The following is a 25,347-nucleotide window of genomic DNA, read 5'->3' as shown; positions in this document are numbered from 1 at the left end:
TGTCTGCAACAAGCAATTTGCCAGAACCAACAGTCTACAAAGGCATGAGCGAACACACCAGACCTCTCAAAGATGACGCCTTTCCGAAGGGTCGCGCGCGTGCTACCCGTGCGCTGCTTCGAAGCTGAGATGTAATGACACACTACCATGCTCTCGATGCCTGTCTCGATATCTTGAGTGCATCTGCCCTGGAAAACCGAGGTTTCCCGCCAAAGCAGCACGATCGTCGCGCCGAACCTCTCCAATGACGATTACTGAGCGAGAACCAGCTGTCGAATCACTCGGTCTCCGAACCAACTTAGACGTGCCAGAACACCCAGAGGTCCACGATGTCAACCCTGATCCTTTCGGTGAACCCAGTTCCCCGTTGGCCAACGATGCATTGTGGATCTCGTCCGCTCACGAGCCGCCTAGAGGATCAAGCCTTACATGGAAGGCTTGGCGGCAGTCGGAAGAGATACTATGCCTTGGCTACGCAATATGGATGCTTCCATTAGCCGTGGGAAGTACAGCGTCATGTTCATCACGGTCTTTCGCGTTTCGAACGACCGCAGAGCGACAAGCAAACGCGGCTCCCGGCACCCTCGCACCTATTTGGCATCCATCGGTACCTCTCTTCAACAAATGGCGAAGCGCGGCGTGTGACTGCCTTGACATCCTCCACAGCTCCATTTCGTCACGCAACGCCGCTAAAAAAAAAAAAAAGAGTCACCTACGGTTCTGCACTGCCACGTCGCTCGTGTTGCTCTCCTGTCGCCACTTTACCATATCGTCAGACTTGCGAGCCACCTCGTATGCAATACCAGGGGTACGCCACTGCCCTCCAGCGTCAAGAATGTAAGCGAGGATCGGCGATTGATCCGATGGTCGACTTCGCAGGATGAGGTTTGCGGGGATTGATATGGCGTTTGAGCAGAAGGTGTCGGCGAGGGAGTTCAAGGGCATCAGGATGGATGCGTTGATAGTGAACTCGTATGCGAAAGGGGAGAACGCTGATGATGTGCAGGTGTGGGTTTGCAGGAAAGTTGCACGGCTGAGCTACTTACATATTGCAATCGAGGCTGGCGGCGTGGTGCTCGGGAAGCTGGAATCATAGGGCTCTCATTGTGCTTATTTGGGACATTCACCCTCACTCGCCCAATGCTTCTCCACCCAGCCAGTCATGATATCCGTAAAACTCTCTCCTTGCGCATAGACCTCCGTGTCATCGCTCGTGTACTTCTGCCCAATGTACTGCAGCGCCATGAGTATCCACTTCTGGATAAACCCGTTGTACATGAGATCCACAGTCTGCGGCTCCTCATCTTTGTTGTTCGAGTCGAAGCCAACTGCGGATTGTATGCAGTTTGGCACGTTGTAGAATGCGATTTTGGAGTGAACGGTGTCGTCACCGTCGATGCCGGCGTCGTCGTGGGTGGTGTAGCCAGGGATAAGTGCTGGTACCTCGGCAAGCATGGGACTCTGACCACCACCACCACCACCACCACCACTCTGGCTCTCAAACGATTGAGCGAATGACAGCAAGTCTGGTCGAAACCGTGCTGCGGTGACTTCAGGCGGCTGCAGAAAGGCATTTGCTTCCATCATCTCTAGCAGTATCGGCCCGCCATTGTTTAGAAGCTTGATGACCTGGCTAGCAGCCTTGTACGGCACGTCTTTGATGAGTCGCAGTGGGCTGGTGAAGGGCGAGACGAGGAACTTTGTGTCCTTGGTGAATGCGCCTTTGAAGACGTCGAAGCGGATAGCGCCGGTGTTTTGGATGACGAGTGCTTTGCCGCCACTCTTGATACGCTGCGATTCGGCGATGGAGTCAGGCAGAACTTCTTCTTCGATCCATGAGAGGATGCTCTCCTTGTGCGGGTATGGGCGTCTGCTGATCCAGAGATCGCGTGGAGCGCAGCCGTACTTCTTTGTTAGATCGAGGGAGTCTCTGGCGTCACCGATGGCTTTTGAGACATTGAGGCCATACTGGGTAGGGAAGGTCTTCTCGTCTTTGCCGCTGTGGTGGCGCAGTGAGAAGAGATTGTTGTCGATGTAGCGACGGGAGAAGGTGACTACCGGCTTCTGAGGTGTGGCTGCACTTTCGTCTTTGCCACCGGTGCTGAGCCCATCGATGGACATGAAGCCTAGCGTTTCCATGTATCGACCACTCTCGAGTGCGACGGACTTGTCATCGAAGATCTTGTAGTCTCTGATGTGTGAGTGTCCACCGAAGAACTGGATTGGCAGATCGTTGTGCGCCGCGCGGATGGTAGAGAACAAGATCGCGTACTCGGGAGAGCGGATATCAACGTGGCCAAAGACAACAATCAAGTCGAGGTCGTCGTCTTTCAATGCTTCCTTGAACCAGTCTTCATTGACGGTGTCTTCTACTCTTGTTACGACAGTATTGTTCGCATTGCCTGTGAAGTCGAAGATGAAGCCAAACGCTAAGACGCGAATCCCTTGGTTCTTCGTAGTGAACTTCTTGTAGCGCGGTGCGAGCGGCTCCAGGTACCCAGTCCTGGGGTCGTATATATCCAAGTTTGAGGCCAGGTAGCTTCCTTGGAAATCGCGCACTGTGTGGTAATACTCGCCTTCAGCAGTGTCTGCTTTGTAAAGCTCATGGTTGCCAGAGCTGATGAGATCGATGTGCTGCTCCTTTGCAATCTCGTATGTGAACTTCCCTCGAGGCTTCGACGAGTCATAGATGGCATTGCCCTCTACTCTATCACCTGTGTCGACAACCAAAAGATCGACGCCCTCTGCGTCAGCCTTGTCGCGCATGTGCTTGGCAAAGGAAACATAGTCGCCCCAGTCTGCTGAAAAAGAGGCTCTGCTGCACGTCAGACTCGCGTCGACTTACTCTTTAGAGGGGCATGGTTACTCTTGCAGATGGCCACCCCACCAGCCGTGTATGTCGGTGGTATGCAGGAAGTTGAGCTGTGCCCAGGGTAGCTCACGCAAAGGCGCTGCTATTGGCTGCTGAGCCTCTGGCTGCGCGCAGGACGCCGCTCTGAGCGACGCAAACAGGAACGCTGTGCTCTTGAACATGCTGAATGAACTATGTGCGACAAAAGGCTCAGGCACGATGGGACGAAGGACGCGGCGGATACTCGAGGCGCGTTCAGGTGACCATCGAGGTGCTGAAACGGTGCCTGGATGCTGCCTTCCGTGTGACCTAGCGCAGCCTCACAGAATACAATCAAGAAACCGCGGATCACAAACGCGGTTTAACAGTGAGCACGTGACAGACAAGTGAGAGGGCGAATGGTGAATGCGAGGGTTGAGGGTGAATGGTGAACCTAAGAGTCGAGAGTGACTGGTGAGCCTGGCGTTTGAGAGTGAATGGGCGTGCACGAGCTACCAACGTGACCCCTGTCGTATTAAGCATAGCGTTGATGTAACCAGCCTCCGAGCAGCAACCAACTCGCGACTTTTTTAGGCCCACAACACACACCACCAGCACTTCTTGAACACTGCCACCCAACCCGCGCACCACCCATCAAGTCTGAACTCGCAGACAATGGCTCGTGCTGCATTGTCCCGCGCTGCGAGCGCAAAGCCTGCTGGGACGAAAGAAAATAAAGAGAACAAGGTCAATGGCACTGCGGGCATGTGTTACATCATTCACAACAGCTATCGCATGTCTCGCTAACCCGTCGGCCAGGCACGCGCCCCAGTCGCGCAAAGACAACAGAGCCTGCCGCCGCTACAGACGGCACTGCTGTGAACGGCGCAGCGGAGGGAGCTTCCTCAAAGCGTAAACTGCGACGCGTCCCAACAAACGCATGCCGTGCTGACAAGCTCCCAGCTGCTGGACGCGCGCGCGCAAAGAAAACGGCGACACCCGCGCCCGCGCCTGCGCCTGCGAAGAAGATGGCCAAGCGCAAGAAGGACGAGGAGAGCGACGTGGAGGAGGAAGAGGCCGAGCCAGAGGCCAAGAAGGCAAAGGTCGACCGCCCCAGCGCTGCGCGCAAGCCGGCAAAGCCCCTGCAGGACCCATCAAAGCCTCTGCCTCGCGGCCCGCGACGGGTGCGCGGCAAGAAGACGGAGATCAACGCGATCCGCTACACAGAGCCGCTGAAGGTCTTCGTCTTCGGCGAGGGCAGCTCCGGCGAGCTCGGCTTCGGGGCGACCAAGAAGGCCATCGACGTCAAGCGCCCGCGCTACAACGAGGCACTGAGCAACCAGCACGTCGTGCGCGTCGCGGCAGGCGGCATGCACGTCGTTGCGCTGACCAAGGACAACAAGATCCTGACCTGGGGCGTCAACGACAACGGCGCCCTTGGTCGCGACACATCCAACGCTAACATCAAGCTGCGTGACATGGACGCTGACGAAGACTCGGACTCGGACGACGAGACTGGTGGCCTGAACGAGCTCGAGGCCACGCCGACCGCGGTTTCTGCCGAGTACTTCCCCGAGGACACTGTCTTCGTCGATGTTGCTGCGGGCGACAGCTGCACCTTCGCCCTCACCACCGAGGGCGCCATCTACGGCTGGGGCACGTTCCGCAAGAATGAGGGTATCCTCGGTTTCGAGAAGGGCAACCACACTGCGCGCTTCCCTGTATACATTGACGGTGTCACCAAGGTCACGCAGATAGCCTGCGGAACCAACCACGTCCTCGCCTTGGACAAGGACAAGCACGTCTTCGCTTGGGGTAACGGCCAACAGAACCAGCTCGGCCGTCGTGTCACAGAGCGAACCCTCATCGAGTCACTGCAACCGAACCGCGTCGGTTTCCACGACAGCACAGTCAAGCGCCCCAGCCAAAAGATCGCGCAAGTCGCATGCGGCGACTACCACGGCTTTGCTATCGCCGAGGACGGCCACGTCTGGTCATGGGGCGTGAACAACTACTGCGAGACAGGCTACCCGGAGAACGCCGGGGCCGACGATGCCAGCGTCCTCACTCCCCGCGTCGTCCACAGCCTCGAGGGCAAGCACGTTGCCTCCATCTCCGGCGGTTCGCATCACAACATCGCCATCACCAAGGATGGACAGGTGCTCATTTGGGGTCGCTGCGACGGCTCGCAGACCGGCATTCCTATGGAGACATTGGAGGCCGAGGACGATGAGGAGAAGGTGCTCAAGAACAACGGGAAACCCAAGATTCTGATCGAGCCTACGCCCATCCCCAACCTGAAGGACATCGTCACCGGCGCCTGCGGTCCGGAGCACACCATCGTCATCGACAAGGATGGCAAGGCCTACTCCTGGGGTTTCTCTGCAAACTACCAGACCGGTCAAGGCACTGACGAAGACGTCGATGAGCCTACACACATCGACAACACCGCCGTACGGGAGACGAAGCTCACATGGGCTGGCTGCGGTGGCCAGTACTCCATACTGGCGAGCAAGAAGGAGTAGCACATTTTATGAAAAGCGTTTTGTTTCAAACCAAATTGCACATTTCCATCTACATAGGATCTACGTTGTCACGCCCAAGGAGGCGTTCATTCGGCATATGAGGCGTTTGGGTGCATAGCGTGGGTTGTTGTCTCCATCTTGTCTTCTTGTATGAGACTCAAGTAGGCCTTGTGAGTGGTTTCGGCCATAGGACTTGGTTGATTTGTAATAGTAGAATCCTATACTGTTCCGTCTGCAACTCAATGACCCACCGCTTTCTTCGAACACAGTTGCGTTGACCTGTAAACCGATCGCAACACGACATTGTGTTCTTTCCAAGGTTCATCCATCAACTTCAAGGTTTCCTTGTTTCGTTTCTCGCCAATCGTACACGCGGCCTGCGAGTTCAGTCTTAACCCAGATCGAGTCAAGTGTGTCAGCTCGGAGGCATTCAAAGCGAACGCCACGGCGCTTGCTTCTACAAACACGTCACCGGAAAGCAGGAATGGGTTATCCAATCACGCTGAGATCTCGCTAAGGCTCGAAGGCATACCTGCGTGGCTTGGTATATGCCTCCATCTCGCTTGATCTATATATGCTTTCCGGCCCACGGCTTTGGACCTACTGGACACAAGCCTTAGTATCATTGCCTTTCAAACTTGACGCGTCATCTTCACTGCACACGAACATTCAGACCCCAGAATACCCCACCACAGCGCATTCCAAGCGCTCGTGTTGGGGTCCAATCGGTCAACTGCCTTTGATCTCGACATTGAGTTCAGACTCGTCATTCATCTTTCGGCGAACTCGTTTTCGCCATAACCCCTTCCTATTTCTCGTCCTCCAGATTGCGATTCTGCTTTCACGAGATTCGAGCTCTCCAACGATTCCCTTTTTGATTGTTCCCTTTTCTCACCCTCCAACGATTTCGTCTGGCCGCCTCTCGACAATTTCATCTTTCCCCTCATCAACAACATCCTCGATCCCCCACTTGACCACCTTTGTGATCCTTCTTTTCCCGATTTCCCCAGTCTTCCTGTTGACCTATTTCCGGTTCCCCTCGAAGACAGCAGCACCCAGAATTTCGAGCATATTCCCAGGCTTCCCACAGACAACAGTGGGATAGTCAGCGACACTACACCTGCCTGTGCGTCCAGCACAACTGATTCGAATCGCTCTTCTACTTATCTGTGTTATCACGGTGAATGTGGGAGAATGTTCTCTAGTCAAGGTCAACTAAAGTAGGAGACACACAAGTTGGGCATATAGTATGCAAATACTAACAAGCGCTTAGTGATCACGTTCACCGCAAACATGTGCGGCGATACAGCTGCGAACATCCAGGATGCGAAAGATCCTTCAACCTTCGCGCGGACCGAAACCGGCACAGTCGTACGCATTTGCCTCGAGCAGTTCGAAGAGTCCACCACTGTTCCCAACCCGACTGTGGCAAATCCTTCACTAGAAGAGAAAACATGGTCAGACACCTACAAAAGCATAATCGGTCAAGATCTGGCAGTGTGGTCACCACTTTCCCAGTTCCGGCACCTAGTGGTCCAGCGATCACCCACAGACATCCTAAATGACACGATGATCTCATTTGCTGGACTAGACCGACCTTTGAAAGAATTGCACGATACGTTTCCGCGGTACGCACACCACGCTTCCCATATCATGGGATTTCAAACCTGGGGTCTAACCACAACACCTTCACCACAAACTTTCTTCGCTATCAAGACAATCGAAGAATCACACCGGCTTTCATATTCGTTTGAGCTTAAACAGTTGAAAGGCCTAAAACAGTGTTGGACCCCTTCGCCGCCGGATTGGAAATGCGATCAGCTGCTCATGGATGAAACAGGCATGGCTCGTTACAATGTCCTTGTTTCTTTTTTCTTGTTTCCTTTTGTTAGTTTCAAACGGAGAGCACAAATATCAGTACTATTCGATCCTGGTTAACATTGGTGCCGGCCGGGTGGCGAAATGGGCTTTTGAGATGGTGATTTCGAGGTCGGAATGCTGTGAGTAGCAAGAACGTATCGAAGGTTTCTCCTACGAATTGAAGTAGTTTCTTCATAGGTGTCGGCAACTGAAACAGCTGTCCCAATTGTGGTGAATTCGTTGTTTAATCATAGGAAACATGTTGCTGCTTCGTGACTGTGTTCTAGAAGGTTGCTGCAGTTTCAATGCCTTTACGCCTCTTCGCATAATGTACGCGCACTGTCGGCATGAAACTGGACATACAAATGGTTCGTATTGTCTCAGACAAAGACCACGACACACTGCGTTACAACTGGACCTGTAGAAACCTAGTCCCGCTTGCAGTAAGTATGTGAGAGTTGTGAGCGGAACGATGCGCAGTTCAAAGATCGGTAGGACTAGATTGGCCCTCCGTCTATATTGAGGTAATCGGGGAGGCATACAACATCGTAGCCTTGTGTTCTTGTGACCCATGCATGCCACGTCGCCAACATGCAGGAGCGACTCGCATTCAACGCTACACCACGATGGGCAGTGTGCGTCAGAAAAGTACTGTGCAGCCTATGGTATGCCTTCTTGCCCTAGGTTCTACGTAACCCCTGCGGTCGTCGACACGACGTAGCCAGACCTCACACGGCATCATCATTTGTAACAGGTCTGATACTCTACAAGTCAGGCCAACAGCATCAACTCACTGTTCTATACTCACTGTATTTAGACGCTCGCCTATTGCTCGCTCATATAGCTATCTTGGAGGTCCTCTGCCTCTTTCAAACTGTAGGGTGTGCCGAACCTTCCCAGCCTCGCACGGATCGAGACCGTCACGTTGCGACACTTCAAATGCACCTCTCCTGGCTGCAATAAGTCCTACACGAGGAAAGACAACCTGCTGAAGCACCAGAAGGAGAAGAAGCACCGCGATTCTATCTCGCGTACCTGATTTCTGCCCGACTATTCCCCCTTTCCCCACTCGAGGCGGACAACAAACCGCAACAAATCAAAGAAAAAAAGAAAAAGGAATAAGGAAAAACAAAAATTGCAAGCTTGTTCTTCCTAATTCTCCAGCTGTCAATTTGACTAATTATATCCGACAAATTACTTGCTTGCGTTTGCTTACCTGTTTTACGTGCTTCATAGGTGCATTGCACAAGTAGCGGGTCCCCCTATTTCTGGTTAACAAACCTCGCCGTCAAACCAAGGTGGCCTGCCCAACGGGAGGTCGCACTTGAGAGGATCTGTATTTGAGCCCCTTTGGGGGTGTCCATCACTTTTGCATCTTACCTATAACGGAGAACTCCCGTTATTGTTTTCGCTGACTGGCGTATTGTGTTGCAGTAAATGCAATAAGTGAAGGTGTAACCGCGCAGGGCAGTAAGTCAGGGGTAACCGCGCGAAGCAGTAAAATCGGTAAATTCTGTTGTTCTGTGTTCTGTTCTCCGTTCTCCCTCACCGGGTCATTAGGGTCTGTTTACATGACGTATATCCCGTGCAGTCAAGAAAGTGCTGTTGGAACAGGCAAGAGCACTGCACCAGCACGTGGCAGACATGACCTCTTCACTCCATAAACCGTCACATATTGCCAGTTGATTCAAACGTCTACAATGAGTCAGCTTGCTGCTCTGTTCGCAATGAGCCAGCCCCGGAGGAAAACTCAGTGGCTTCCCGAGGACTATGAACAGGAGGCACCTGGTTGCACATGACAGAAGTTGGCCATGGTTCTTTGTAATTCGGGTGTTGTGACTGCTGGAAGCTTACGATGCAAGACTCCATCTTTCATTGCCATAGAGCTGCGGATTCAATCAAAGCATCTTTCGATCGATCTTTTGTCAGCATCTCACTGCAAGGTTTATGACGTCCAAACTTAATCACTTCCCATTACCCCAATGTCCCTCCCAATTTAGTAGCCAGTTATCTTCGGAAGTCATATTCATATGGAGGCATAACATGTCAGTGTCAGCCTGACACCTGATCAGGCTAGGCCGACAAATCGACGTGCATCTCTTGGCCTGTATGGGAGGCATACAATTCAGGTCTTGTTCAGATGATTGGTTGAACAACATTTCAGCCTGACATGATGCCTCGTCATCTGGTTATTTCTTGGACATCAGAACGTCTATAAAGCTCATGAACGAGCGTACTTTCTGCTACCAACGCTCACCTCACTTTGTTTACGCCCCTCCGCCCAATCAACTGGACTGCGTCCTTTCTGCCACGCTTTGACGCGCGGCGCAGATAGCGAGGGTTGCAACATACCCTCGCTCACTGTAGAAGGGTTGAGATGTTGATTGATTCTTTTAGCTATTAGCTGGAATCGATCGGGACTATATAGTAGAAGGCAATAGCAGTGAAGGGTGGGAAGCAAACTGAACTAACCAAATGAGCTGGACAGTCACTGCAGCGGACCGCTAGCAAACACAATCAGTGCAGTGGACCCGCTAGCAAACAGATGGCAATCGGTGGATACCTTCACCCCTCCGACACTCACCCACCTAAGCCCTTTAGGTGTTTAAAGCACAAATTGGGAAAAGCCAAAACCCAGCACAACATCATTTACACTCCCAAGAAGAACCATCGCATGCGCACAACCTCCGGGTCAGCCCAGCAATCAACGTCTTCAGCCCTTACTCCTTCAGACTCGACATCAACCCCGTCTCTCACCGGCCCTATCTTCCGGTATCTTCGCACAATGCAGGCACATTAGAGTCTTCTCCAGCTTGGACCGCTTCCGGTGTGTATGACTCTTCGCTGGTACACGATGACGAGCAGCTGCTCTTATCTCCCGGCTGGACAGACATTGAATCTCCCGCGCTTGTGGCAACGCCAGATACACCGTCTTCATCAAATTTTTCGTGTCAAGCATGCGCAGAATGCTTTCTACGCAAGTGTGATCTGAAGTGAGCATAGCCACTGTGAAGCTCTCAAACGCTGGAACTTCGGTTGACTTTACCTTCGTGGCACTCACATCCATCGCAAACACAAAAAGCGATTCGCTTGCGATACTTCTGGTTGCTCTCAAGCCTTCCACCTGAAGCTCGATCTGCAACGCCATCAGCGAACCCGTCAAGCTCTGTCAGTTCGCCGCATGATCGAGTGTTTAGAACCTGGTTGTGGCAACTCTTTCACACGGAGGGACAATCTGCTTAGGCACATGGAGAAACATAGCGTGTCACCTTAGTTGTTAGCGTTGTTTATAGAGGCGTTGCTCGGACATTGTTCTGGCGTTGCTCTGGCGTTGGGACTAGATTATGGTGATGGAGAAAGCAATCGAGTCCTTCATTCTTTTGGACACTTGTAGTCGTCGTCGTTGAACTGGGTAACAATTCTGAACTTTGAGCGTCGATGCAACGTTCGTACGCAGTCGTTACATTTAGAGCTCCAGCGTGCCAATCCTGCTTCCAGCATTGCCGCCAACACCCCATGGCCCCTCGTTGATCCTCCTCTTCACCATAGACAGGACGACGTCGCGTCCACCGTCCTCTTCCAGCTGACGCCCCAGCGCCCTCAGCACATCGAACTTCGCCATTGCAACTTGATACGCTGCATTCTCTGCATCGCCTCGTCCCCCGACGAGATTCGAGAATGATGTAGCAGGCTTTAACAGCGCTGGTAGCACGCCGCCACTGATGCTCGGATCGAGGAGGAGGTCGATACCGGACTTGGGAAAGTTGCCGAGCCGAGCGTATGTAGGGTCGTTCGCAGGGATGCCCGGTATGGCTTCGGACGACCAGGATGCAGTGATGAGAGCGCGCAGCAGAGTAAGAGCCGCGAGAGCATTCTCCTTCATTGCAACAGTCTCGGCATGGCTGATGATGTCCGAGAATGTGTTCGGCTTCTTGCTTACGAACAGTGCAGTTAAGAGGCGGGCATATGCGGATTCAATCTGTGTGCGCTTGGCGTCTGATCCTAGCGTCTCGACTTGTGGGAATGTGATTTCCTCCTGCGTGCTGTTAGTTACTATGTTCGAAATCAATTGAAATCGTATACCTTAGGCGGCCCGTGGAAGATCGTCGCCAGCGTCTTCAGTGCGTCTTGATTTGTTCTGGTGATCGGCATGTCGAGTATGACACAATCGTCCCAGGCAAGACTTGAGCCCCGCCGAGGTATCAGCGTTGATCGTGGCATAGATGCGATGATGTTCAGTGTCGAGGCTTCGCACTTTCGGATGTTGCGTTGTACATAATCCCGTATTGTTGGCATCTCTGGGCGCTTCTCGAAGTTCTCTGGATAGTTGAACGCATAGTCGCTAATATACTTCGCTGTCCGGCCGCTTAGAAACGAATGCTCTACGCCAGGGTTGTCTGTGATGTGAAAGTCGATGAGTTGCTTGTGGATACCTTGCTCTTGGAGGAAATCTAGAGAAAGACTCGAATCGTAGTGTCTGTCTTTTGTCAGAGGCGATCGAGTGAAACCTGATGGATTACGTACGTGAGATGCGGCGTTGTCTTGACCGTAGTGATCAACACACTGAAAAAGTTGATGAGGGTCATGTACATGAGCATGTCGTCTTCGGTATCCACCATTTTTGTTGTGGCGTAATGAAGAAGGCCTTGGTTGTTGCCTAACCCAACCTCACGTTCCACGTCTACAGTATGTGAGGCAACCAGACTATCCCAGTGCATGGAGCCGACCCGCGGTAGCCATGATAGCAGTCGTGCTTGCGCTATAGTCTTGTCTCGCTTGCTCAAGACAGGCAGAGGTGGTGATGCCAGTTTCCTGAGTGATGTATGGTAGTAGTACAGAGACCGAGTATCCTGGTCGTTGAACAGTCGCCGCCACATTGGGCCAGTACCATAGGTGTGTGTCGTGTCTTCTCCACCAATTGAAAGCGGCTCATTTTTGGATGCTTTCAGTAGAGAGACAAGCAAATCTTCTGCTTGGGTCGCTACCCCTGTGTCTTGTGTGCAAAGCCATAAACGAACAATAGACGCCACGACTCCAGGGCGGTTTGCAAGCGCTTGTGTATCAGCACTACTCGCTGTAGCCTTGTCCAGCAATGACAGGACCAGCGCATGGAACGGCGTGGCTTGTAAGTCAAGCGCAATCTCAAAGTCTACATCTTTGATGTCTTCGAACCGATAGGGCGTTGCAAGCTTGATGATGAAGTGTACAAGAGGTGATGGAGCTTGCTGAAGCTGCGGCAACAAGGCAGCGATCTGCAGGAACAGCGGCCGTGTCTCCTTCCACGTTTGACTCCGGTACTCGGGTGTGCTTGTGAAGAGCTCGCACTGCTCTAGTAGTTCCGTGTCCAGCTGGGTCGTTGGATCGCTCTCAACAGCCTGTAGATGCGCCGACAAGTCGGTCAATACGGCAGAAGGAGTGGCCATGATGTTGCTGAGCAACACGCAGCTCGACTAGCTCAGGGAACAGAGATGCTTTGAATATGTGTACTGTGGCGGGGCGAGGCTGACGAGAAGTCCTCGGCCTACAGAAGGTTCTAGTTTGAGCTCAGGTGACTACGCGTCAACGCAACCTTCGACGCGTTCTATCGACTGTTTGCACACTTCTCGCCTTTTCAGTTCGTTTACTGCAGCGGCAAGTTTGTAATGTGCGTTGATGTTGTTTGTCAAGGCTGACGTCAGACTTGATGATGTCGAGCTTGTTGTGTGCTGCGCAATATGCCAAGGGTACTCTTGCTGCGATTTCGCTATGGCGGGCTAATTCCCTGTATACTGATGGTCAATACGAAAGACGTAGCGCACGCTGATATGCTGTCAAGAGTTGTACCTGGTGGTAAACTTGGAGGCGGGGACGATGTCGGCTAGGGTGCCCCACTTGAGCAGTCGTCGGCTGCAGCTGCATCAAATAATTTCTGACTCGGCTTTGAACATTCATCACAACATCGTAATCACGACCGATAGACGCTGCTGTACCAGAGACAACTATACGGAGCGCATTCTCACAATTACCCAGCTCTAGCGATCACGTGTAACTAAGTATGCCGCCAGCCGGTAGAGGAGGGCGCGGCGGTGCGCGTGGAGCCTTCAACCCGCGGTTAGGCACAGTAACAATTGGCGGAACTGAGCTGAATTGGGATCTCTCAGGCCTTGAGATTCAGAAGGGCCCTGCTGAGCGCTTTCCAGTAGGCATCCACTGTACCTCGCGCGCAATCACATGCTCAAACCTACGACGATGCGCTCGAAAGCTCTGGACCAGGACTAAGATGATGACAGGAAGCTCCTCCTCCACAAGCGCCCCCACCGACCGCCGACGAAGCCAGAATAGTACAACACTTCTTGCAAGTACGCGACCGTATACACGAAGGGCCGTTTTACACTATCCTGAATGATGGCATGAAGAACGGCCTCAAGAGGAAGGCCAGCGAGCCTGCGCCCACCGAAGCTTCGCTTTTCAACCCATTCACCGACAATCAGACATATTCAGCAAAGTACCTGAAGGTTCGGAGAAGACTGCCGAAGCTAGACGAGCGACCATACGGTAAGTTGGGCGACAGCTGGCCGGCTGGGAACCTGTGCTCATGAACACGATCCAGTCACAGAATTATTTCCTGCAGAACTACGACCCACACTTGATGGTACAAGAGGAGACGGCAACCTGTCAAAAAAGCGCAGGACCCTTGGCGTTACCAAAGTCAACGCTGTTTCCCAGATCGAGCGCATGATCAAGTTTGAGGAAGGTCGAACCAACGAAGCAGAGGCGCGCGCTGAGGACGAGGAGGACGAAGACGAAGACGAGGAAGCAGAGCAAGACGACGACAAGCCAGAAGCCATCGATGAGGATGATAACTATTCTGCTGCATCGAGTGACTCGGAAGAGTCGGACGACGACTACAACGCCGAGCAATATTTCGACAACGGAGAGGATGATGACATTGACGACGCTGATCCGTATGAGAACACATACGAATGAGCGTTGGGCTTAGCAATTATCGAGCATTTGGTTTGGGCGTTCTGTGAGTGGCATTGCTGGCGTTGGTTGAGTGGATACCCTTTCTCATATCTTGTTTGGTTCAACTCAGGGCTCGACCTATACAATATTAGCATTGCGATCCCAACCATGGTTGAAGGGCTTTCAGCTCTGATGTATTATTTCAGGCTCTATCTGAACTCTGCTTTGTAGTCCTCGATATTTCCCCGGTCCTGGTCATTCATCCTTTGCTACCCCTTGAAGCACTCCAGCCTCACGAACGACGATCGGGTTTTCCGGACGCGCAATTGTCGAGACATCCAAGCACGACACTTCAACACTACATCTGACTACTACAGACATAATGTCCGAAAAGAAAACCAACGAAGTAGTTGAACGGCTTCGCAGGAAGAACCTGAGGAATTATGCGAAGTACCTCGCAGAATACCAAGACAAGGCGCAGACTTTGCCAAAATTGCACCCAAATCGTCAAGAATACTTCCAACAGTGTCTAGCATGTTTCCAGCCAACATCTGGTTGCAATTCGATACCTGACCCCCAAGCCCGCGGAATACCCTTCAATCTTGACCGGCCTACCCTCGCCGCCTTTGCAATTTTGGACATACTTGGCTATTCGTGCGGGCTCAGCGGTGAAAAATACAACATAATCAGGTTCCATAACGAACCTCTTTCATCACGATTGTGGATTACAGGCTACCCGCAGAAGCCCGATGGCGCAAGCGAGGACAATATTTCGTGGAGACGGGTTAGCCTTCACACTCTGAATACCTCCAAACACATATATCTGAACGGCATAACAGATCTCATCAAGGTTCTCGGATATGTCACGGCTTTCCAAGCCACATTTGCTTCAAATCATTTAGACACAAATTGTCGCATTGATTCGAAAGCAACAAAGCCGGAACGCTTCTTCGACGATAAAATCCTCACAACCTTAATCCACCAAGAGTACCACAAGGGCCAACCAGGATATGCGCGCGTCATCGAAGCCGCTCGCCACGTGAAGAGAGGCTGTCTTCTCGATGCTGTGGTGGAGTTATTCACGCCCTTTCTTGGCGTAACACCTCGCTCCTCTATGGGATTTGTTGATTTCTATCATAGCGGTGGACGGAGCAGGCATCACTTGAACGAAGTGCAGATTTGGCGTGCAAAGGACGTTTATCCTCGGGTTCTCACTGGATTGCAAGGCTGTGTACTTGTCAGTGGTCTGACGACACCTGAGGGAGACTCAGATGCCGAAAGTAAGGAGGATGGAGAAAGGTCGCGCTGGTTCCAGACTTGGTTAAAGGAGCGCGGGCTTAAAATTCCAACGGAGCTTCATGGGCGGCATAGGGAGGCACTTATTTACGACTTGACAAGCCCGAATGAGCGATGTGAAGTAGTGATGAGGATTCTAGACGAGCGGGATCGGAAGATGAAGGAATTCAAGAGAGAGATCCCTGGGCTGGAACATTGGTTGGGGAAGTATTGTCCGATATCAAGATATGGGACAAATGAGGGGAAACGGAGGTATGAGGGATTGAGGAGGTGTAGGGAAAGGCGTTCGTCGTTGAGATTTTGCATCACGAGTGAGGATGAGATACAGGGTCAGGAGAAGAGAAACAGAAAGAGGAGTTGGGACATGATGGATCATGAGTGTGTTGAGCTTGCAGAAGTGGTGACGAGGCTGTATATCGGAAAGGATGGCGAAGAGAGGGCTCAAAGCTCGATCGGCACGCCTCGGTGTATGCTTGCCCATGCCAGCCTGGTGGACCCGAAAGAAGACAAAAGGTAGACATGTCTTTCAATCTGGTGTGTAGATTTAGCTCAATGCGGATATAGCCTAAACATCTTCGGTGGACCATCGAGAGCACCTTCCTCACATGTGTTAGACACTCGATTTATTCCCACGTGCTCAATTTGATGCAATCCTGCAATGTCTGAAAGATGAAGTTCTCTAACTCATCGGTACTGCAGGATGGAGACTGGAGATTGTCGATGAGGCTGAGCACGCTAGTGGAATGCCTGAAGCTGCCGCAGCAGCACAACTTTCACGAACAACTGGCAGCGAACCCCTCATTTCTTGCGCGATTTGTTCTTTCCTGTCTCACATGACTTGAGTGATCACAGATCTTGCATCACAGCCTTGCGCAGATCTCACTAATCTGGACCCTGCATTGTCCCATGCACCCGTTGCCACGGGGCTTGTCGAGCTGGTCACCCTCACAAGGCAAGTTTAAGTGAACATCAGGCAAGCCAAGATACCAAGATTACTAACTTTGCAAGGCTCAGACGGCTAGGCGGATGTGTTGTGATGCCGCCGGATCTGACTGGTGAGAGAAGAAGCTCGTGACGTGAGATAATTGATCGGTAGGGTCGCATTCGGGTCAAGAGATAAGTATTGAAGACGACCGCAGCTTGGAGAGCTTCAACAGCGTTGCCAGCATCAAACGCCAATATGTCTACCATGAATGTCGGAGTGCCCAACTCTGTGCCGTCTTATCACAAGATGACTATGGAAGAGTACAAGAAGATGGCCTTCGTGCCTACGAAGGCAAATTGCGAGACAAGGCGATTGGAACAAGAACAGGCTGCATTGCAATATCAGCAGCAGGGTAAGCGCGATATTAACAATGCAGAATGAAGCATGACTGATCACGATGTAGGCGAACGGAAGTCTATGAGCGAATTCGAAAAAGACCCACACTCCACAACGTCAACTTTCTCAGCGGAACGGGCAAACTCGCATTCGAATTCTCGACCAGAGGTCAGACGCCTCAGTGGGGATTTCAACACGCCCACACACGTCGAAGTTGAACGACACAATGATACGAACAGTCCGCGGGGCTTCAGAGGGACGATCAAGAGTTGGGTGAAGAGATCGCCTCCTCTCACAGTCGCCTGAGCAACCTCCATTTTGGCGTTGACCTCATTGCCTTTTCATCTGCTTCAATAGACACCCTTCGCTGCACAGATCAATTTAAGAATTTCCCAACTGAGCCTCAAACTTGCTTATCCCGTCGTTTGTTTCGTCTCGTGTTACCTTCCAAGGCGCAATCGCGATGGTGCAGCATCGGTATGATGTCACGTTTCCCAGCCTCGTTCTCACCCGCCCTCCGCGCAGTGTCCCCCGCAAACAACAACCTCGCGTACGAGTCAACGTCAGTCAGCTCTGTGCGCGTTCGTTTCAGCTTGCCTTTGTGACCGCGGAAGGTAACAATCAGCCCACCGAAAACCACGGCTCGTCAGACCCTGAGCGCAATGCAGAAGGATTGTCATAAATCTTGCCACATGCGGACAGTTTCTCCAAGCACGGCACGCGCTGAACAACGGCCGATGACGTCTCAAGATAACACATGTTCTGCAGCACTTCCCGTCCGTTTGCTCAGGTACAGGCAACCGTTTAAAATGCGATGATGCTGTTTCTGCTGTAATAGGATATTCAGACCGGGCAACTTCGTCAACCAATAAAGCCTATGTTGCAAAAACAGAACTTCTGAAGGTCTATCACGACACTCACTCCGCGGTAATCCTGTCTTGAAAGCATCTCGAATCGAACTTGTGACCTCAGAGTGGAGCAACAACATCATTATGGATCACTACCCTGAAGTCAACGTTGGGGTGCAAGAACACCCATCAAGTGCTTCGCGCCACGACTCTGCATCCTCAGTCACCAAAGCCTCTGACTTCCACTCACCACCGTCGCTCGTCCCAAGTCGACAACCTTCTCACACCATGCCTTCCACTGCGGCTCCCTCAAACACTTCAGCGCAGCAAAAACCGACTTCAAATCCTCCCACATCAGACGCTACCGAGCCACAAGAACAGGAGCGCAAGGATTCCATCCACACCGATGAGCAGACTGCCGAGAAGCTCAAAGCCGAGTTAGCTCGTTACACAGACGCACCACCGCCATTCTCAGAGGAACAATACGAAAACAAGACCGAGGAGCAGCAACTCAGCATGAGGACGCAGGACTATGCGAAAGAGCTTAGCAGGATGATGGGCCGCCAGCTCGTACGGGGCCTGAAGACGAACGATACAGAGGAGAGATGAATTGAGTGGTGAACAGTGATGACGACGGGTGCGTCACTCCAGACACATTTCCCCAGCAGGCGGGTCCTGTACGATGTAAAGCATTTGAGCGAAGCATGGCGTTAAAGTGAGGCGCAAAGCACCAGTGCTAGCTGGTATGCGTCTTGACTGATCGAGACGATCTCAAGTCTTCAATATGAACATTTCCACACTCCCACCCCTCTCTTCCTGCTCTTGATTTCTTTTGGTGTGCTGACTTCCTGTACCAAGTTTTGAAGTTGTGGCTGGTGGTTCCAGTAATGATCGCCGCGTAATCCGCATCAGACAAGACGCGTTCGTCAACTCATCGATACAGCCGCTGACGCACACCACTCTGACAACGCCAAGTCCATTCCCAATTCTTCTCAGCCGCGTTCATAACCCCTGTCGCAAATAAGCCTCACGAAACAACGTATTGCACTGTTGTGCCAAACACGCAACAAGGACCAACAAGAAATCAACCACCAAGCCCTTTCTACAACCAGATATCATGGCGTCCACAAGTATGAAGATGATAGATCATATGAGCGTTTGCGCACAAGGTGTGAACACACATTTAACCTCCTCTAAATTGCTCCACGTTCCTCTGTTGCGCAGTCGCGATTTGCATCAACTTACATTGCACGTGCAGACCCAAACACTCCTGTCGTAAAATACAAGCCTTCAAGCTCAACAGGATCCTACACCCTAGGAGCTCGAAGAGCGGACATGCAGGGCGATAAGATTACGAAGCAAAGATGATGAGACAGAAGATGCAAGCAAACAGAGCTGGGAATCAAGACGCAGTCAAGATCGAAAAAATAGTAAAGCAAGTCGGTGAGGAGGATCACGGCTGAGTTTTTGGAGGTGGATCGTTACTCTAGGAGTATGCTGGCGAGCGAGTCATGATTACGAATTTTACGAATAGACAATGTAATGCTTAATTGACAATGTATTGCCTGAATAACTCCTTCTACGCAAAAGTATTGCACTGACCACCAAAGTGAGCCTCGTTGTACGAAGGTCTCAGAAGCGCAGGCGCGTCCTAACAATTGCCCAATCCAGCCTTGCTAGTGGCGAACCCCTGCCCCTGCTTCTACCATCCCTCTTCACAGCACCTTACGCACCCCGCATCTTCGTACAAACAGCCACGCAAACATGCGCAACAGAGATCAGCTTCTAAACATAGCAAAAACCAAACTAAGTATCGACACCATATTGTAGTTCAACGTTTAGGCAGCATGGCGCAGCCCGCGGATCCGGGCGGCCTGAGATCGCGCACGAACTTCGCGGGCAGATGACGCGGACCAACACGTGGATAGGGTCCGCAATTCATGAAACAAAACATGTGGAGGGAGAAAGTTTAAGAAGAAGGGAAGTCCGCTGGACCCTTGACAGTTTTGGATTAACACGAGAAAACGAGCTCTACGAAATATCGATCACTGTTGCAGTGCAGTTGAACCATTTGGATGAGGTACGACCGAGAATCAGATCACACATGTAATTTGTCTGACATTGTATGCTAGATCACTACATCAACACTCGCAAATTTGAGATCCGCCACATCCGGTCAAAACATTTCAAATACACTCACAACAATGGACTCACAATCCTCGTCTGCATCATCGTCTCCCACCTCATCGCCAACATCGCAAGCCTTCAGCGCATTCCCTTTCCCTCCTGTTCCGGACCACATCATCGTGACCTTTGACGGCAAAGTGCGCGAGATGGTACGGATAACGAAAGACCCCGTCGAGGCGCGCGAGTCCCGCCCAAAGCCAAAGCGATACTACTCCCAAGACAACTAAGGAGAGACAATAAGAACGATGGCCATGAGAATAAAGCCGGCCATCCTACACAAACACCGAAACAGCATCGCTGTTGTGCTTTGCCACATAGCTTAAAAGGAGTTTTGGGATAGGGGCATCTTGGGTTAGCGCACTAATGCATTTACACGGCTTATAACATATGGAATACAATGTCTATTACTATTACACCACAGTAACACAGGGCTGCTTTACACCCATGCTCGCCTCATGATCAGATTGCCTATTCGAGATGGACTGTATACCTTATTGCAGACACTCTCTCAGGCAAGTCCAATCTCCATTCCCTGCTCCCTTTCCCTTCTCATACGCGCTCTCTTCATCCTCTTCTTCTTCATGACCCCCATCGAACAAAAACACATCAAGAATCCCTCCCATCTCATCATCAATCAGCACGACCATCCTATCGGCCTCTTCAGTCACTACCTCCAAATACTCCCTCTGTGCTCATCCTGCGTCAAGAAAGTATGCATGAGCCGAGAGATATCATCCACACGCTCATGCAAGCCCACGATTCCCTGATGATCGCCAACAAACTCGCCATAGAATTGTGGGTTTGCTTGCAGCCCATCGAAGGCGCCTTCGTCGTCGGTGATGTAGATTTTGAGGTTGCTGATATTGGCGCATACGAGGCTCGCTTGCGATGTGTCAATGTACTCGGAGTTTGCAGGGCAGACGTGCTCGCCGGGTTCGTATGTGAGACTGGAACGGCAGTATACGTTGCGTGGTCGGTCGTGGGTGAATCTCGTGGCGGATCTTGAGATGTATCCGTCATCTTTGGTATGGACCTCTGCGGCGAATGTGACTGTCTTCTTCGCTCGGATTGGTTTCGTCTTGTTTGTGTTTGTAGTCGGCGGAGACAGATGTGCAGGATATGTAGATTCTTCCTGCGCTAATTTGATGGCTGCTGAGGCGCAGTTCGTTCTTCGAGCAGCCGCTGCTTCGAACGGATGTTTGGCCTCCCAGTCTTCTTCGTACATGACCAAGATGTCGAACATATCGAGGAGCTCCTGCAACTGTAGTCGTGCCATGTGCCAGCCCGCCCGTAGAGATACCCCAGACTTCTTCGTAACATATATCCCCGGTAATAGTCTTGGTCCACCAACTTTGTTCCATGCCACAGTAATGGCCTGTAAGAAAGAAAGATGCGCTGCAACTTCGCAGACTGGGCATAGCTCGTTCATACTTATGTCTGACGGATGATACGCATGCCCACATTCTGAGGCAGTGTGAGACCTGTAAGGAACTGGAGGTGGTATGTTGCCGCCGATGAGTGCATCGCGATGTTTGATGAAGCGATAGTACTCTAATGCATCGCAGACCTGTCCGATGTCAGATCCAGGGGCATGCTCCTTTTGCCACTTGACGAGGAGCAAGAAATCTTGTGGAGGGAGCACACTGGCTCCGGGGGATGTCGAGGTGGACTTCGTAGCCATAAGTTGTCGTAGTGAATATTCTCTGAGGTATTGGTGGTGATTTAAATGGAAGAACAAACTGCATACTATTCTGGTGGGCTCTGGTGGGCTCTGTGGTGAAAGCCTACGTCGCTTGGGCTGCTAGTTACTTCCATCGCTGCACTCCCATGAACTTCACCTTTCACCGTGATGACTCAAGGCTTAGCATCTATGCAAGGGATGCGCTTCCTGTAATGTGTTACAATGCGTCGCGTACGAATCTGGACTTCCTATGATCTCGACAGAGGTCTTGAGACTCTTCACGAATCAACCATAAATTGAAAAAGATAAGAAGAACCGTACAAACCAAAGTTTAGAAGCGCAAAACTTCAGCAGCTTCCAAACAAGCCAAACCTACCACTGCGGTCTATCGCCTATTGAGTAGAGTTTGTAGGCCTTCAATGTACCGGCACCATGACCTGTAGTTCTGACGTCCAGCTCTTCGCTTGCGACTCCCCATTATCATTTCCTGCGTCGTCGCTCGACGTATGCAAGGTGACAATCAGCAGGCAATGTGCCTGCGCAAGAACCTCCTTTGAGAGTGACCTATTGTTCAAAGCGGCGCCAACGGCAACCTGAATTTCTGCCCAGAAACGATGCTCATACGCCAGACTTTCACTCTTAGTTTTGTATGCGTCGACCCAAGGTTGGTCCAAGTGGAGGGGTGAGAGATTGATGTAGACCTTGAACTGTCCCAGATTGTAGAGCACATTGTTTGCAAACGAAGTATCAGCCCAGCCTTCCGGGTCTTCAGCTGCATGTGCACCAGGCTCGTAGTCAACATCGGAACGCGTCCAATCTTCTAGAGGCCGACTTGGCCCGAAATTGACAGGCGATAGTCATGTTGCGCTGGTAGGCCTGACGTACATTGTCCTCTTCTCCAACAATCTCATCGGCCACGATGGTTGTGATGGGCATGAACCGAACAGTCTTCTTTTGATGCTGTGATGCTGGTTTTGATGATGTGCGAAGGCTCGACGTCGTGTTGCGATCTTGACGTCTCAGTATTCCGACGACTGGATATCTCGTCATTGTCCAAGCAATGATGACTGCGTTGGTAGCTGAATGAGTGGCCACAGTGTTAATTCTAGAACACGGATGCTCGGCATCCAAAGAGTTTCGTGGTCACTCTGCTCTTCGAGAGACGTAGTAAGTTGCGCCAGCTCGAGACGAAACTGAGTCCACATAATTCTTAGAAGAGGACACTGCTGGATGAACTGGGCATCTGGAACTTCTTGCCACGGGTCCCCAATTCTATCCCATGCACCTGCAACGTGCCACAACACCTCGAGGAAGGTAACAACAATGCAAACCGAACAGTATTCGCGCCCTACTGATGTGGAAAGATACACGGGATGGCTGCATTTTGATGTGACTCGCTGGCCATTCGCATTTAGTTGATTATTGAAGCTTCTTGTATCTTGATCGATGCAGAAGTCTACGTAGTCCGCCGCAAATTTAATAGCTCCAAGATCGTCGGTTTCGCCGTACTGTTGTTGCCAAGTTATTTATGCGCCGGTGAGGCTGTCATCTCCAAACAAGGCGATTGGAAGGGATTTTAAGGTTGGCATTGCCGGGTGATGAAGGATGCCAGGTAAGTGTTCACCGTTGAGCGGTTAGCAGTCAAATGTGCGTCAGCTGAAAAGACGTTAAGGTGCTCTAAATTCAAGTGTCTCCCTAATCTCACTTCGACTTCGATTTGCTTCTATCCATACCTACATTCAAGTGAAAGTTAGTATGTTTAGACCCATCTTGCTTCTCGTTCCAGCAGCTGCAACACTACCTTTCGTTGTTACAGGCAGGCACTTTCTTTTCGTAGCTTGCATGCTCACATACCCACATGAATGATGCCGTACAAGATACCGCAAAGTGCGAAGGGTTGTAAGGAGGGGAGAGGGGGCTGGCTCTGCCAAAGACACAAGGGCAATGCTAGCCCACGCTAGCCCCACTTTTCGATGGTGCTTTCTTCTGCAGCCAATATGAAAGAGTTATACAGAAGTAGGAGTCACAGCTGGTCTATCCTTTGACTGATATGATCTGGTGGTTGACTAGATCTCACTGGCAATCCGAACGACCCCACGGCTCACGTAGCTCAGCATAGCTGTAGCCTTCTCACTCGACAGCCCACTACCCCTGTGTTCGACTCACCCACGTCATAAGCGACTCTGCATGTGCCACAGTTGCCGACCTTACAACTACTCTCCACGTCTCCAAATGCACTCCTCAACGCTTCTAGTAAAGACTCTTCACCCTTGACCTGCACAATCTTGCTTTCTCGATTGATCACCTCTGCGTCGAAAGGATCACCCATTTCATCCGCTTGGAAGGCCTCGTAATGCACGTCACCTTCCTCTACTCTAGCCGGAGTTGCAGCTGCCTTCACAGCTAGATTCATGCGGTCCGGACCACAGATGTACACGTGTGCATTCCAAGACAATGTACTAAGGATGTTCTCAATGTCCATTCTTTACCCTAGGGATCGATCATGAAAGCGAATGTAGTCTCTCAAAGGGTCTAAGCGGTCGCGAAATGGGATCTCATCTGCAGAACGTACAGCGTAATGAGCCGCGGAGTTCTAGTGCACATCGCGGTAGTGTTCAAAGGGAGGTAGAAAGGCTATGATACTTATCCCACCTATGATAAGAGGTGGTAGCTCGAAGCTTTCGCAACAGGTATCGGTCCCGAGAAAGCACCAACTTCGACAATATCTCCAAGCGATGTGAATTCGTGCAGGTGTCGCGAGCCACGACTCTTCTCTTCGAGAGCTATCCCTAGCTAGAATTCATTGGGTACCAAATACGATAGAGTATGACCGGACAAAACCATTTGGTAGTTTGATCGTAGCATATGTCCCAGGGTCTAGCTTCTCAGTGTCTGCGACCTTTTCGGCGGCTTTGAGAACGAAAGACGTAATACGAGGGGTTTGGCGCTTCTTCTCCACGATGGTGAACTTTCGCCGCACTGTCTTCTACTTGCTGGTATCCGTTTGTGTCTTAAGTTTCTTCACTCGTTTTTGAAAGTTGTTCCGGCTCTCGTCGCCGAGTGCTTCGATTTCGGCCAGCTCTTCGTTCATAGCATAGTCCTGCTGGTTCCTGTGCAGATACTCCTGAACCCTTTCAATAGTCCGCCTTGACCAATCCTTCTACAAGGCAACGGTAATACCAGCCAATTCAACTAAGCTTGTACGTATTCGGTGCAAGGTTCTTCAGCTGAAAGCGGTGGTTCAACTTGTAGCATAGTTGACACGGCAAGCTGACCTGTAGTACAGCTCCTCCATCGCCGATAGCGCAGATATCGCCAATGCACACGGTTCTCTCGTTCACGTACTTGAAGACAAAATTCTCGCCGAAACCGCCAGGTACAGATTTCTCTGCAGCTGCGGGGAACTCGGATCTCCATGTAGGGTAGTGGGAGGCGGAATCTACAAGCACAAAAGTCAGAAAGGAATCGTGGAAGAAGGTCAGGTGAAGTGAGATACGAACATCCGTGTACTGCTTTGTCGACACCACCATGGAACGTTGGGTCGTGTTCGTCTGCATCGAGTGCCATGAATGACAGGCGGACCGGCCCCTCACAGATGGTCTTGTCGATACCAACTTCTAAGCCAACCATCTTCTTCTTCATCCTCACTGCCCGAAGTTTTAGTATGACATCGCTAGTACAAGGCTTCCAGATGTCGACGTCTTTTTCGAGGTCAGTAGCCATGACTACGACTAGGTGAACGAAGATAGCTATAGGGGAAAAGAATGACTGTCGTGACTCGGTGTCCCTAAGTCAATGAGACAAGAGGAATATGTTGTTCGAACAGACAGGAATATGTAGCAGTTTGCTCGAAG

The 25,347-nt window shown here is 51.4% G+C and overlaps 10 protein-coding genes across 10 annotated transcripts; 5 read left to right on the top strand and 5 right to left on the bottom strand.

Annotated features, from left to right (window-relative positions):
- Positions 1–88: 88 nt before the first annotated feature.
- Positions 89–976, top strand: BU25DRAFT_11563 (uncharacterized protein). Its single transcript, XM_033699380.1, has one exon. It carries the CDS (start codon positions 245–247, stop codon positions 839–841), a length of 597 nt encoding a protein of 198 aa, XP_033567897.1. The 5' UTR covers positions 89–244; the 3' UTR covers positions 842–976.
- BU25DRAFT_405576 (ser/Thr protein phosphatase-like protein family) lies at positions 692–3,269 on the bottom strand. Its single transcript, XM_033699815.1, has 2 exons — positions 2,867–3,269; positions 692–2,815 (listed from the first exon to the last, which is right to left on the bottom strand). Exons 1-2 carry the CDS (start codon positions 3,031–3,033, stop codon positions 1,111–1,113), a joined length of 1,872 nt encoding a protein of 623 aa, XP_033567896.1. The 5' UTR covers positions 3,034–3,269; the 3' UTR covers positions 692–1,110.
- A 236-nt stretch (positions 3,270–3,505) lies between these two features.
- BU25DRAFT_436105 (RCC1/BLIP-II) lies at positions 3,506–5,355 on the top strand (the record flags this gene model as incomplete). The annotated part of the gene is made up of 2 exons (XM_033700004.1): positions 3,506–3,599; positions 3,722–5,355. The coding sequence occupies 2 exons, from the start codon at positions 3,506–3,508 to the stop codon at positions 5,353–5,355; spliced, it is 1,728 nt and encodes a 575-aa protein (XP_033567895.1).
- A 1,088-nt stretch (positions 5,356–6,443) lies between these two features.
- Positions 6,444–7,350, top strand: BU25DRAFT_11558 (uncharacterized protein). Its single transcript, XM_033699379.1, has 2 exons — positions 6,444–6,575; positions 6,629–7,350. Coding segments are annotated over exons 1-2 (666 nt in total). The 5' UTR covers positions 6,444–6,574; the 3' UTR covers positions 7,294–7,350.
- Positions 7,351–10,392: 3,042 nt separating this feature from the next.
- Positions 10,393–12,784, bottom strand: BU25DRAFT_405571 (uncharacterized protein). Its single transcript, XM_033699814.1, has 3 exons — positions 11,740–12,784; positions 11,299–11,692; positions 10,393–11,251 (listed from the first exon to the last, which is right to left on the bottom strand). Exons 1-3 carry the CDS (start codon positions 12,636–12,638, stop codon positions 10,682–10,684), a joined length of 1,863 nt encoding a protein of 620 aa, XP_033567893.1. The 5' UTR covers positions 12,639–12,784; the 3' UTR covers positions 10,393–10,681.
- Positions 12,785–13,249: 465 nt separating this feature from the next.
- On the top strand, positions 13,250–14,292 carry BU25DRAFT_444380 (uncharacterized protein; the record flags this gene model as incomplete). Its single annotated transcript, XM_033700039.1, has 3 exons — positions 13,250–13,393; positions 13,485–13,749; positions 13,805–14,292. The coding sequence occupies 3 exons, from the start codon at positions 13,250–13,252 to the stop codon at positions 14,179–14,181; spliced, it is 786 nt and encodes a 261-aa protein (XP_033567892.1). The 3' UTR covers positions 14,182–14,292.
- A 3,477-nt stretch (positions 14,293–17,769) lies between these two features.
- On the top strand, positions 17,770–20,039 carry BU25DRAFT_453439 (uncharacterized protein; the record flags this gene model as incomplete). The annotated part of the gene is made up of 2 exons (XM_033700092.1): positions 17,770–18,195; positions 19,758–20,039. 2 exons carry the CDS (start codon positions 17,770–17,772, stop codon positions 20,037–20,039), a joined length of 708 nt encoding a protein of 235 aa, XP_033567891.1.
- Positions 20,040–20,479: 440 nt separating this feature from the next.
- On the bottom strand, positions 20,480–21,493 carry BU25DRAFT_464915 (uncharacterized protein; the record flags this gene model as incomplete). The annotated part of the gene is made up of 1 exon (XM_033700137.1): positions 20,480–21,493. The coding sequence occupies one exon, from the start codon at positions 21,491–21,493 to the stop codon at positions 20,480–20,482; it is 1,014 nt and encodes a 337-aa protein (XP_033567890.1).
- A 416-nt stretch (positions 21,494–21,909) lies between these two features.
- BU25DRAFT_416873 (uncharacterized protein) lies at positions 21,910–22,543 on the bottom strand (the record flags this gene model as incomplete). Its single annotated transcript, XM_033699906.1, has 2 exons — positions 21,910–22,200; positions 22,379–22,543. 2 exons carry the CDS (start codon positions 22,541–22,543, stop codon positions 21,910–21,912), a joined length of 456 nt encoding a protein of 151 aa, XP_033567889.1.
- Positions 22,544–23,559: 1,016 nt separating this feature from the next.
- On the bottom strand, positions 23,560–25,216 carry BU25DRAFT_427171 (PK beta-barrel-protein domain-containing protein-like protein; the record flags this gene model as incomplete). The annotated part of the gene is made up of 8 exons (XM_033699964.1): positions 23,560–23,626; positions 23,656–23,952; positions 23,983–24,052; positions 24,205–24,267; positions 24,305–24,479; positions 24,519–24,639; positions 24,698–24,932; positions 24,994–25,216. The coding sequence occupies 8 exons, from the start codon at positions 25,214–25,216 to the stop codon at positions 23,560–23,562; spliced, it is 1,251 nt and encodes a 416-aa protein (XP_033567888.1).
- Between the last annotated feature and the right edge of the window lie 131 nt (positions 25,217–25,347).

The sequence above is a fragment of the Macroventuria anomochaeta genome (assembly GCF_010093625.1).
Source record: "Macroventuria anomochaeta strain CBS 525.71 unplaced genomic scaffold BU25scaffold_1, whole genome shotgun sequence".
NCBI lineage: Eukaryota > Fungi > Ascomycota > Dothideomycetes > Pleosporales > Didymellaceae > Macroventuria > Macroventuria anomochaeta.
This window is presented reverse-complemented; position numbering and strand designations above follow the sequence as displayed.

Excerpts from the sequence above, each read along its gene's own strand:
- BU25DRAFT_11563 (XM_033699380.1), top strand. The coding sequence starts at position 245 with ATGACGATTACTGAGCGAGAACCAGCTGTCGAATCACTCGGTCTCCGA.
- BU25DRAFT_405576 (XM_033699815.1), bottom strand. The coding sequence starts at position 3,033 with ATGTTCAAGAGCACAGCGTTCCTGTTTGCGTCGCTCAGAGCGGCGTCC. Across the intron at positions 2,816-2,866 it reads TGGGGTGGCCATCTGCAAGA|AGCCTCTTTTTCAGCAGACT; the intron begins GTAACCATGCCC and ends GACGTGCAGCAG.
- BU25DRAFT_405571 (XM_033699814.1), bottom strand. The coding sequence starts at position 12,638 with ATGGCCACTCCTTCTGCCGTATTGACCGACTTGTCGGCGCATCTACAG. Across the intron at positions 11,693-11,739 it reads AAGACAACGCCGCATCTCAC|ACACTACGATTCGAGTCTTT; the intron begins GTACGTAATCCA and ends GACAAAAGACAG. Across the intron at positions 11,252-11,298 it reads TCTTCCACGGGCCGCCTAAG|GAGGAAATCACATTCCCACA; the intron begins GTATACGATTTC and ends AACAGCACGCAG.